The sequence below is a fragment of the Salmo salar genome, chromosome ssa12 (assembly GCF_905237065.1).
Source record: "Salmo salar chromosome ssa12, Ssal_v3.1, whole genome shotgun sequence".
In the NCBI taxonomy this organism is placed as follows: Eukaryota; Metazoa; Chordata; class Actinopteri; order Salmoniformes; family Salmonidae; genus Salmo; species Salmo salar.
This window is the reverse complement of record NC_059453.1, coordinates 13,215,001-13,228,629: the sequence shown is the minus strand read 5'-3', so window position 1 is coordinate 13,228,629 and position 13,629 is coordinate 13,215,001. Positions and strand designations below refer to the sequence as shown.

General features: G+C 60.8%; 1 protein-coding gene across 5 annotated transcripts in view; it reads right to left on the bottom strand.

Annotated features, from left to right (window-relative positions):
• LOC106592948 (adhesion G protein-coupled receptor L1) overlaps positions 1–13,629 on the bottom strand; it is an 89,935-nt gene that overhangs the window by 9,823 nt on the left and 66,483 nt on the right. For all 5 annotated transcript variants that reach the window (XM_045690748.1, XM_045690747.1, XM_045690744.1 and 2 more), the window contains 3 exons: positions 12,130–12,350; positions 3,085–3,151; positions 2,878–2,969 (listed from right to left, as the gene is read on the bottom strand). In XM_045690748.1, the coding sequence (XP_045546704.1) occupies positions 2,878–2,969; positions 3,085–3,151; positions 12,130–12,350 (380 nt within the window). The remainder of the gene's footprint in view (positions 1–2,877; positions 2,970–3,084; positions 3,152–12,129; positions 12,351–13,629) is intronic.

Here is a 13,629-nt window from a genome sequence, read left to right as displayed (position 1 = left end):
TAGGGGGGAGAGAGGGAGGTGGGGGTTAGTGGGGAGAGAGGGAGGTGGGGTTAAGGAGGAGAGAGAGAGAGAGGTGGGGTTAGGGGGAGAGAGGGAGGTGGGGTTAGGGGGAGAGAGAGAGGGAGGTGGGGTTAGGGGGAGAGAGAGAAGAGGTGGGGTTAGGGGGGAGAGAGGGAGGTGGGGATAGGGGAGAGAGAGAGAGGTGGGGTTAGGGGGGAGAGAGGGAGGTGGGGTTAGGGAGGAGAGAGAGAGAGGTGGGGTTAGGGGAGAGAGAGAGGTGGGGTTAGGGGGGAGAGAGAGAGTTGGGGGTTAGGGGGAGAGAGGGAGGTGGGGTTAGGGGGGAGAGAGGGAGGTGGGGGTTAGGGGAGGAGAGAGAGAGAGAGGTGGGGTTAGGGGGGAGAGAGAGAGAGGTGGGGTTAGGGAGGAGAGAGAGAGAGAGGTGGGGTTAGGGGGGAGAGAGAGAGAGGTGGGGTTAGGGAGGAGAGAGAGAGAGGTGGGGTTAGGGGGAGAGAGGGAGGTGGGGTTAGGGAGGAGAGAGAGAGAGTTGGGGTTAGGGGGAGAGAGAGAGGTGGGGTTAGGGGGGAGAGAGGGAGGTGGGGTTAGGGAGGAGAGAGAGAGAGAGGGGGGTTAGGGGGAGAGAGAGAGGTGGGGTTAGGGAGGAGAGAGAGAGAGAGGTGGGGTTAGGGGGAGAGAGGGAGGTGGGGTTAGGGGGGAGAGAGGGAGGTGGGGGTTAGGGAGGAGAGAGAGAGAGAGGTGGGGGGTTAGGGAGGAGAGAGAGAGGTGGGGTAAGGGGGGAGAGAGGGAGGTGTGGGGTTAGGGAGGAGAGAGGGAGGTGGGGTTAGGGGGAGAGAGAGAGATGGGGGTTAGGGAGGAGAGAGAGAGAGAGGTGGGGTTAGGTAGGAGAGAGGGAGGGAAGTGGGGTTAGGGAGGAGAGAGAGAGGTGGGGTTAGGGGGGGAGAGAGGGAGGTGGGGTTAGGGGGGAGAGAGAGAGGTGGGGGTTAGGGAGGAGAGAGGGAGGTGGGGGTTAGGGAGGAGAGAGAGAGAGGTGGGGTTAGGGGGGAGAGAGAGAGGTGGGGTTAGGGGGGAGAGAGGGAGGTGGGGTTAGGGAGGAGAGAGAGAGAGAGGGGGGGTTAGGGGGGAGAGAGGGAGGTGGGGTTAGGGAGGAGAGAGAGAGAGAGGTGGGGTTAGGGGAGAGAGGGAGGTGTGGTTAGGGGGGAGAGAGGGAGGTGGGGTTTAGGGGGAGAGAGGGAGGTGGGTTTAGGGAGGAGAGAGAGAGGTGGGGTTAGGGGGGAGAGGGAGAGAGAGAGGGAGGTGGGGTTAGGGAGAGAGAGAGAGGGAGGTGGGGTTAGGGAGGAGAGAGAGAGGGAGGTAGGGTTAGGGAGGAGAGAGAGAGGGAGGTGTGGGGTTAGGGAGGAGAGAGAGAGGGAGGTGGGTTTAGGGAGGAGAGAGAGAGAGGGAGATGTGGGGTTAGGGGGGAGAGAGAGAGGGAGGTGGGGTTAGGGAGGAGAGAGAGAGGGAGGTGTGGGGTTAGGGAGGAGAGAGAGAGGGAGGTGGGGTTAGGGAGGAGAGAGAGAGAGGGAGGTAGGGGTTAGGAGGAGAGAGAGAGAGGGAGGTGGGGTTAGGGAGGAGAGAGAGAGGGAGGTGGGGTTAGGGGAGGGAGAGAGAGAGGGAGGTGTGGGGTTAGGGGAGAGAGAGAGAGTGTGGGGTTAGGGAGGAGAGAGGGAGGTGTGGGTTAGGGAAGGAGAGAGGGAGGTGGGGTTAGGGAGGAGAGAGAGGGAGGTGGGTTAGGGAGGGAGAGAGAGGGAGGTGGGGTTAGGGAGGAGAGAGAGAGGGAGGTGTGGGGTTAGGGAGGAGAGAGAGAGGGAGGGTGGGGTTAGGGAGGAGAGAGAGGGAGGTAGGGTTAGGGAGGAGAGAGAGAGGGAGGTGGGGTTAGGGGAGGAGAGAGGGAGGTGGGGTTAGGGAGGAGGAGGGAGGTGGGGTTAGGGAGGAGAGAGGGAGGGAGGTGTGGGGTTAGGGAGGAGAGAGAGAGGGAGGTGGGGTTAGGGAGGAGAGAGAGAGGGAGGTGGGGTTAGGGAGGAGAGAGAGAGGGAGGTAGGGTTAGGGGAGGAGAGAGAGAGGGAGGTGGGGTTAGGGAGGAGAGAGAGAGGGAGGTGGGGTTAGGGAGGAGAGAGAGAGGGAGGTGTGGGGTTAGGGGGGAGAGAGAGGGAGGTGGGGTTAGGGAGGAGAGAGAGAGGGAGGTGTGGGGTTAGGAGGAGAGAGAGAGGGAGGTGGGGTTAGGGAGGAGAGAGAGAGGGAGGTGTGGGGTTAGGGGGGAGTGAGAGGTGGGGTTAGGGAGGAGAGAGGGAGGTGGGTTAGGGAGGAGAGAGGGAGGTGGGGTTAGGGAGGAGAGAGGGAGGTGGGTTAGGGAGGAGAGAGGGAGGTAGGGTTAGGGAGGAGAGAGGGAGGTGGGTTAGGGAGGAGAGAGGGAGGTGGGGTTAGGGAGGAGAGAGGGAGGTGGGTTAGGGAGGAGAGAGGGAGGTAGGGTTAGGGAGGAGAGAGGGAGGTGGGGTTAGGGAGGAGAGAGGGAGGTGGGGTTAGGGAGGAGAGAGGGAGGTGGGGTTAGGGAGGAGAGAGGGAGGTGGGTTAGGGAGGAGAGAGGGAGGTGGGGTTAGGGAGGAGAGAGGGAGGTGGGTTAGGGAGGAAGCAGAAGAAGACATTATGTCATGTTATTTTGACAAAGCTTTTCATATAAGCCTCACATCTTCTAATTTTCCACTATCTGAGTCCTCTGTTACTTCTTCCTGTTCCTACCCCTTCCCATGAGCCTCTCTGTCCCTCCCTGCCCCCCAAAAAAACCAAATCATGCCTGTCACATTTGTGCCAGGGGGCGGGGCTCACCTGAGGTTGTCGTGACGACTGGAGTCGGGTTTGAGGGCGGAGGAGTTGTGCACCATCTTGTGAAGAGTCATCACCAAGACAACCAGGTTCAGCTGGGGGTCACAGGGTCAGAGGTCAGAGGTGAGAGGTCAAACTCGTGTGTGTGTGTGTGTGTGTGTGTGTGTGTGTGTGTGTGCTCACATGTGAGAGTGTGTGTGTTTGTCTCACCATTATAATAACAGATACAGGACCCAGGAAACTCCAGATGAAGTAGTTGTCCATTTGCAGCCAACACCTACACACACACACACACACACACACACACACACACACACACACACACACACACACACACACACACACACACACACACACACACAGACACACAATAGAGCATAGTCAGTATAAGTTTTGACATATACACAGACAATATAGCAGAGATTTCAAATCAATACTCACACACACATCCCCCCCACCACCACACACACATCCCCCCCACCACACACATCCTCCCCCCCACCACACACACATCCTCCCCCACCACACACACATCCCCCCACCACACACACATCCCCCCCCACCACACACACATCCCCCCCCACCACACACACATCCTCCCCCACCACACACACATCCTCCCCCCACCACACACATCCTCCCCCACCACACACACATCCCCCACCACCACACACATCCTCCCCCCACCACACATCCTCCCCCCCACCACACACATCCTCCCCCCACCACACACACATCCTCCCCACCACACACACATCCTCCCCCCACCACACACATCCTCCCCCACCACACACACATCCTCCCCACCACACACACATCCTCCCCCCACCACACACTCCCCCCACACACATCCTCCCCCACCACACACACATCCTCCCCCCACCACACACACACATCCTCCCCCCCACCACACACACATCCCCCCCACCACACACATCCTCCCCCCACCACACACACATCCTCCCCCCACCACCACACACATCCTCCCCCCACCACACACACATCCTCCCCACCACACACACATCCTCCCCCCACCACACACACATCCTCCCCCACACACACACATCCTCCCCCACCACACACATCCTCCCCACCACCACACACATCCTCCCCCCACCACACACACATCCTCCCCCACCACACACATCCCCCCACCACACACATCCTCCCCCACCACACACATCCTCCCCCACCACACACACATCCTCCCCCCACCACACACATCCTCCCCCCACCACACACATCCTCCCCACCACACACACATCCCCCCCACCACCACACACATCCTCCCCCACCACACACACATCCCCCCACCACACACATCCCCCCCACCACACATCCTCCCCCCACCACACACACATCCTCCCCCCCACCACACACATCCTCCCCCCCACCACACACACATCCTCCCCCCACCACACACACATCCCTCCCCACCACCACACACATCCTCCCCCACCACACACACATCCTCCCCCCCACCACACACATCCCCCCCACCACACACATCCTCCCCCACCACACACATCCTCCCCCCACCACACACATCCTCCCCCCACCACACACACATCCTCCCCCACCACACACATCCCCCCCACCACACACACATCCCCCCCCACCACACACACATCCCCCCCACCACACACACATCCTCCCCCACCACACACACATCCTCCCCACCACACACATCCTCCCCCACCACACACACATCCTCCCCACCACCACACACATCCTCCCCCCACCACACACATCCTCCCCCCACCACACACACATCCTCCCCCACCACACACATCCTCCCCCCCACCACACACACATCCTCCCCCCACCACACACACATCCTCCCCCACCACACACATCCCCCCCACCACACACATCCCCCACCACACACACATCCCCCCCACCACACACATCCTCCCCACCACCCCCCACACACACATCCTCCCCCACCACACACATCCTCCCCCCACCACACACATCCCCCCCCACCACACACACATCCCCCCCACCACACACATCCCCCCCCACCACACACATCCTCCCCCCACCACACACACATCCCCCCCACCACACACATCCCCCCCCACCACACACACATCCTCCCCCCACCACACACATCCTCCCCCACCACACACATCCTCCCCCCACCACACATCCCCCACCACACACATCCTCCCCCACCACACACACATCCCCCCCACCACACACACATCCTCCCCCACCACACACACATCCTCCCCACCACACACATCCTCCCCCACCACACACATCCCCCCCACCCACACACATCCTCCCCACCACACACACATCCTCCCCCCACCACACACATCCTCCCCCACCACACATCCTCCCCCCACCACACACATCCTCCCCCCACCACACACACATCCTCCCCCCACCACACACACATCCCCCCACCACACACACATCCTCCCCCCACCACACACATCCTCCCCCACCACACACACATCCCCCCCACCACACACATCCCCCCACCACACACATCCTCCCCACCACACACACATCCTCCCCCCACCACACACATCCTCCCCCACCACACACATCCTCCCCCACCACACACACATCCTCCCCCCACCACACACATCCCCCCCCACCACACACATCCCCCCCCACCACACACACATCCTCCCCCCACCACACACACATCCTCCCCCCACCACACACACATCCTCCCCCCACCACACACACATCCTCCCCCCCACCACACACACATCCTCCCCCACCACACACACATCCTCCCCCACCACACACATCCTCCCCCCACCACACACACATCCCCCCCCACCACACACATCCTCCCCCACCACACACATCCCCCCCACCACACACATCCTCCCCCACCACACACACATCCCCCCCACCACACACACATCTCCCCCCCACCACACACACATCCCCCCCACCACACACACATCCCCTCCCCACCACACACACATCCCCCCACCACACACATCCTCCCCCACCACACACACATCCCCCCCACCACACACACATCCCCCCCACCACACACATCCCCCCACCACACACATCCTCCCCCCACCACACACATCCTCCCCCCACCACACACATCCCCCCCCACCACACACACTCCCCCACCACACACATCCTCCCCCCACCACACACATCCTCCCCCACCACACACACATCTCCCCCACCACACACACATCCTCCCCCCACACACACACATCCTCCCCCACCACACACATCCTCCCCCCACCACACACATCCCCCCCACCACACATCCTCCCCCACCCACACACATCCCCCCACCACACACACATCCTCCCCCACCACACACATCCTCCCCCACCACACACACATCCTCCCCCACCACACACATCCCCACCACACACACATCCCCCCCACCACACACACATCCTCCCCCACCACACACATCCCCCCACCACACACACATCCTCCCCCACCACCACCCCACCACACACATCCTCCCCCCACCACACACATCCTCCCCCCACCACACACATCCTCCCCACCACACACACATCCCCCCACCACACACATCCTCCCCACCACACATCCCCCCACCACACATCCTCCCCCCACCACACACACATCCCCCCCACCACACACATCCCCCCCACCACACACACATCCTCCCCCCACCACACACACATCCTCCCCCCACCACACACATCCTCCCCCACCACACACACATCCTCCCCCCACCACACACATCCCCCCCACCACACACATCCTCCCCCACCACACACACATCCTCCCCCCACCACACACACATCCTCCCCCACCACACACATCCCCCCCCACCACACACACATCCTCCCCCCACCACACACACATCCTCCCCCCACCACACACACATCCCCCCCACCACACACACATCCTCCCCCACCACACACACATCCTCCCCCCACCACACACATCCCCCCCACCACACACACATCCTCCCCCCACCACACACACATCCTCCCCCCCACCACACACACATCCCCCCCACCACACACACATCCTCCCCCCACCACACACATCCTCCCCCACCACACACATCCCCCCCACCACACACACATCCTCCCCACCACCACACACATCCCCCCACCACACACATCCTCCCCCCACCACACACATCCTCCCCCCACCACACACATCCTCCCCCCACCACACACACATCCTCCCCCCCACCACACACATCCTCCCCCCACCACACACACATCCTCCCCCCCACCACACACATCCTCCCCCACACCACACACACATCCCCCCACACACACATCCTCCCCCACCACACACATCCTCCCCCCCACCACACACATCCCCCCCACCACACACATCCTCCCCCACCACACACACATCCTCCCCCACCACACACACATCCTCCCCCCCACACACACACATCCCCCCACCACACACACATCCCCCCCCACCACACACATCCTCCCCCCACCACACACATCCTCCCCCACCACACACATCCTCCCCCACCACACACACATCCTCCCCCACCACACACACATCCTCCCCCCACCACACACATCCTCCCCCCACCACACACATCCTCCCCCCACCACACACATCCTCCCCCACCACACACATCCCCCCACCACACATCCCCCCCCACCACACACACATCCCCCCACCACACACACATCCTTCCCCCACCACACATCCCCCCCCCACCACACACACATCCCCCCACCACACACATCCTCCCCCCACCACACACATCCCCCCCACCACACACATCCTCCCCCCCACCACACACACATCCTCCCCCAACACACACATCCCCCCACCACACACACATCCTCCCCCCACCACACACATCCTCCCCCCCACCACACACATCCCCCACCACACACTCCCCCCACCACACATCCTCCCCCCACCACACACACATCCTCCCCCCACCACACATCCTCCCCCACCCACACACATCCTCCCCCCACCACACACATCCCCCCCACCACACACACATCCTCCCCCCACCACACACACATCCCCCCCACCACACACACATCCTCCCCCCACCACACACACATCCCCCCCCACCACACACACATCCTCCCCACCACACACATCCCCCCACCACACACACATCCCCCCACCACACACACATCCTCCCCCACCACACACATCCTCCCCCCCACCACACACATCCTCCCCCACCACACACACATCCTCCCCCACCACACACATTCCCCCCACCACACACATCCTCCCCACCACACACACACATCCTCCCCCACCACACACACATCCTCCCCCACCACACACATCCCCCCCACCACACACACATCCTCCCCCACCACACACACATCCTCCCCACCACACACACATCCTCCCCACCACACACATCCTCCCCCACCACACACACATCCTCCCCCCACCACACACATCCTCCCCCCACCACACACACATCCTCCCCCACCACACACACATCCTCCCCCACCACACACACATCCTCCCCCACCACACACACATCCTCCCCCACCACACACACATCCTCCCCCCACCACACACACATCCTCCCCCACCACACATCCTCCCCCACCACACACACATCCTCCCCCACCACACACACATCCTCCCCCCACCACACACATCCTCCCCCCACCACACACACATCCTCCCCACCACACACATCCTCCCCCCCACCACACACACATCCTCCCCCCACCACACACACATCCTCCCCCACCACACACACATCCTCCCCCACCACACACACATCCTCCCCCACCACACACACATCCTCCCCCCACCACACACATCCTCCCCCACCACACACACACATCCTCCCCCCCACCACACACACATCCTCCCCCCACCACACATCCCCCCCACCACACATCCTCCCCCCACCACACACACATCCTCCCCCCACCACACACACATCCTCCCCACCACACACACATCCTCCCCCACCACACACATCCTCCCCCACCACACACACATCCTCCCCCCACCACACACACATCCTCCCCCCCACCACACACATCCCCCCACCACACACACATCCTCCCCCACCACACACATCCTCCCCCCACCACACACACATCCTCCCCCACCACACACACATCCCCCCCACCACACACATCCTCCCCCACCACACACACATCCCCCCCCACCACACACACATCCCCCCCACCACACACACATCTCCCCACCACACACACATCCTCCCCCCACCACACACATCCCCCCCCACCACACACATCCTCCCCCCACCACACACACATCCTCCCCCCACCACACACACACATCCTCCCCACCACACACACATCCTCCCCCCACCACACACATCCCCCCCACCACACACACATCCTCCCCCACCACACACATCCTCCCCAACCACACACACATCCCCCCCCACACACACATCCTCCCCACCACACACACATCCTCCCCCACCACACACACATCCTCCCCCCACCACACACACATCCTCCCCCCACCACACACACATCCTCCCCCACCACACACATCCTCCCCCCACCACACACATCCTCCCCCACACACACATCCTCCCCACCACACACATCCTCCCCCACCACACACACATCCCTCCCCCACCACACACACATCCTCCCCCCCACCACACACACATCCTCCCCCACCACACACACATCCCCCCCCACCACACACATCCTCCCCCCACCACACACATCCTCCCCCCACCACACACACATCCTCCCCCACCACACACACATCCTCCCCCCACCACACACATCCTCCCCCCACCACACACATCCTCCCCCCACCACACACATCCTCCCCCCACACACACATCCTCCCCCCACCACACACACATCCTCCCCCACCACACACACATCCTCCCCCCACCACACACATCCTCCCCCCACCACACACATCCCCCCCACCACACACATCCTCCCCCCACCACACACATCCTCCCCCACCACACACATCCTCCCCCACCACACACATCCTCCCCCCACCACACACATCCTCCCCCCACCCACACACATCCTCCCCCCACCACACACATCCTCCCCACCACCACACACACATCCTCCCCACCACACACATCCTCCCCCCACCACACACATCCTCCCCCACCACACACATCCTCCCCACCACACACATCCCCCACCACACACATCCTCCCCCACACACACACACACACATCCTCCCCACCACACACACATCCTCCCCCCACCACACACATCCCCCCACCACACACACATCCCCCCACCACACACATCCTCCCCCACCACACACACATCCCTCCCCACCACACACACATCCTCCCCCACCACACACACATCCCCCCACCACACACATCCTCCCCCCCACCACACACACACATCCTCCCCACCACACACATCCCCCCCACCACACATCCTCCCCACCACACACACATCCCCCACCACACACATCCTCCCCCACCACACATCCTCCCCCACCACACACACATCCTCCCCCCCACCACACACACATCCTCCCCCACCACACACATCCTCCCCCACCACACACATCCTCCCCCACCACACACACATCCTCCCCCCCACCACACACACATCCTCCCCCCACCACACACACATCCCCCCCACCACACACACATCCTCCCCCACCACACACATCCTCCCCCACCACACACACATCCCCCCCCACCACACACATCCCCCCACCACACACACATCCCCCCCACCACACACACATCCCTCCCCACCACACACACATCCTCCCCCACCACACACACATCCCCCCACCACACACATCCTCCCCCACCACACACATCCCCCCACACACACATCCTCCCCCACCACACACATCCTCCCCCACCACACACATCCCCCCCACACACACATCCTCCCCCACCACACACACATCCCCCCCCACCACACACATCCTCCCCACCACACACACATCCCCCCACCACACACACATCCCCCCACCACACACACATCCTCCCCCACCACACACATCCTCCCCCCACCACACACATCCTCCCCACCACACACACATCCTCCCCCCACCACACATCCTCCCCCCACCACACACACATCCTCCCCCACCACACACATCCTCCCCCACCACACACATCCTCCCCCCACCACACACACATCCTCCCCCACCACACACATCCTCCCCCCACCACACACACATCCTCCCCCCACCACACACATCCTCCCCCCACCACACACATCCTCCCCCACCACACACACATCCTCCCCCCACCACACACACATCCTCCCCCACCACACACATCCTCCCCCCACCACACACACATCCTCCCCCCCACCACACACACATCCTCCCCCACCACACACACATCCTCCCCCACCACACACACATCCTCCCCCACCACACACACATCCTCCCCCACCACACACATCCTCCCCCCACCACACACATCCTCCCCCCACCACACACATCCTCCCCCACCACACACATCCCCCCCACCACACACACATCCTCCCCCACCACACACACATCCTCCCCACCACACACACATCCTCCCCCCACCACACACATCCTCCCCCCACCACACACATCCTCCCCCACCACACACATCCTCCCCCCACCACACACACATCCCCCCCCACCACACACATCCTCCCCCACCACACACACATCCCCCCCACCACACACATCCTCCCCCACCACACATCCCCCACACACATCCTCCCCCCACCACACACACATCCCCCCACCACACACATCCTCCCCCCCCACCACACACACATCCTCCCCACCACACACATCCTCCCCCACCACACACATCCCCCCACCACACACACACACATCTCACACACACATCCCCCCACCACACACATCCTCCCCCCACCACACACACATCCTCCCCCACCACACACACATCCTCCCCCCACCACACACATCCTCCCCCACCACCACACACACATCCTCCCCCACCACACACACATCCTCCCCCACCACACACATCCTCCCCCACCACACACACATCCTCCCCCCACCACACACATCCTCCCCCCACCACACACACATCCTCCCCCACCACACACACACATCCTCCCCCACCACACACACACATCCTCCCCCCACCACACACACATCCTCCCCCCACCACACACATCCTCCCCCACCACACACACATCCTCCCCCCACCACACACACACATCCTCCCCCACCACACACATCCTCCCCCCACCACACACACATCCTCCCCCCACCACACACACATCCTCCCCCCACCACACACATCCTCCCCCCACCACACACATCCCCCCCCCACCACACACACTCTCTGCCACTTACACGGTCCGGGTGCCGTAGCCCCTGTAGTCGATGGCGGCGGAGACGGCCACGACCACCCCTGGCAGGAAGTAGCCGCAGAGATAGAAGTACTTCCTCCTAGAGGTCCGTCCTTCAAAGAGCTCCCCCTGAAGTAAGTAGAGTTCCACTGCCTCCAGGCATAACCAACAGAACACAGAGAGCAGGGAGAAATGGAGCAGACCGGCAAAGACTGGACACGCTACCTAGAGAGGGGAGGACAGAGGGAGGAGAGGGGGAGGAGAGGGGAAGAGGATTAGAGGGGAAGAGGAAGAGAGAGGGAGGAGGGTGGGAGAGTTGGAGAGAGGGAGGAGAGGGGAAAGGAGGAGAGAGGGAGAGGTGGAGAGAGGGAGGAGATGGGAGAGGAGGAAAGAGGGAGGAGACGGGAGAGGAGGAGAGAGGGAGGAGAGAGGGACAGGTGGAGGAGAGAGGGAGAGGTGGAGAGGGGGAGGAGAGAGGGAGAGGTGGAGAGAGGGAGGAGAGAGGGAGAGGTGGAGAGGGGGAGGAGAGGGAGAGGTGGAGGAGAGGGAATTCAATTAAATTCAAAATGCTTTATTGGCATGACAAAAATCCCTCCATTCATACTGCTGAAGTAACGATACCTGAAGAAACATTGAGGAACATTTCAGTTAACTGACTGGATCAAGAAGAACTAAAAGCTCTGTACTGAGTCTTGTCCACTCATAACAACTAAAAGCTCTGTACTGAGTCTTGTCCAGTCATAACAACTAAAAGCTCTGTACTGAGTCTTGTCCAGTCATAACAACTAAAAGCTCTGTACTGAGTCTTGTCCAGTCATAACAACTAAAAGCTCTGTACTGAGTCTTGTCCACTCATAACAACTAAAAGCTCTGTACTGAGTCTTGTCCACTCATAACAACTAAAAGCTCTGTACTGAGTCTTGTCCACTCATAACAACTAAAAGCTCTGTACTGAGTCTTGTCCAGTCATAACAACTAAAAGCTCTGTACTGAGTCTTGTCCACTCATAACAACTAAAAGCTCTGTACTGAGTCTTGTCCACTCATAACAACTAAAAGCTCTGTACTGAGTCTTGTCCACTCATAACAACTAAAAGCTCTGTACTGAGTCTTGTCCAGTCATAACAACTAAAAGCTCTGTACTGAGTCTTGTCCACTCATAACAACTAAAAGCTCTGTACTGAGTCTTGTCCAGTCATAACAACTAAAAGCTCTGTACTGAGTCTTGTCCACTCATAACAACTAAAAGCTCTGTACTGAGTCTTGTCCACTCATAACAACTAAAAGCTCTGTACTGAGTCTTGTCCACTCATAACAACTAAAAGCTCTGTACTGAGTCTTGTCCAGTCATAACAACTAAAAGCTCTGTACTGAGTCTTGTCCACTCATAACAACTAAAAGCTCTGTACTGAGTCTTGTCCAGTCATAACAACTAAAAGCTCTGTACTGAGTCTTGTCCACTCATAACAACTAAAAGCTCTGTACTGAGTCTTGTCCAGTCATAA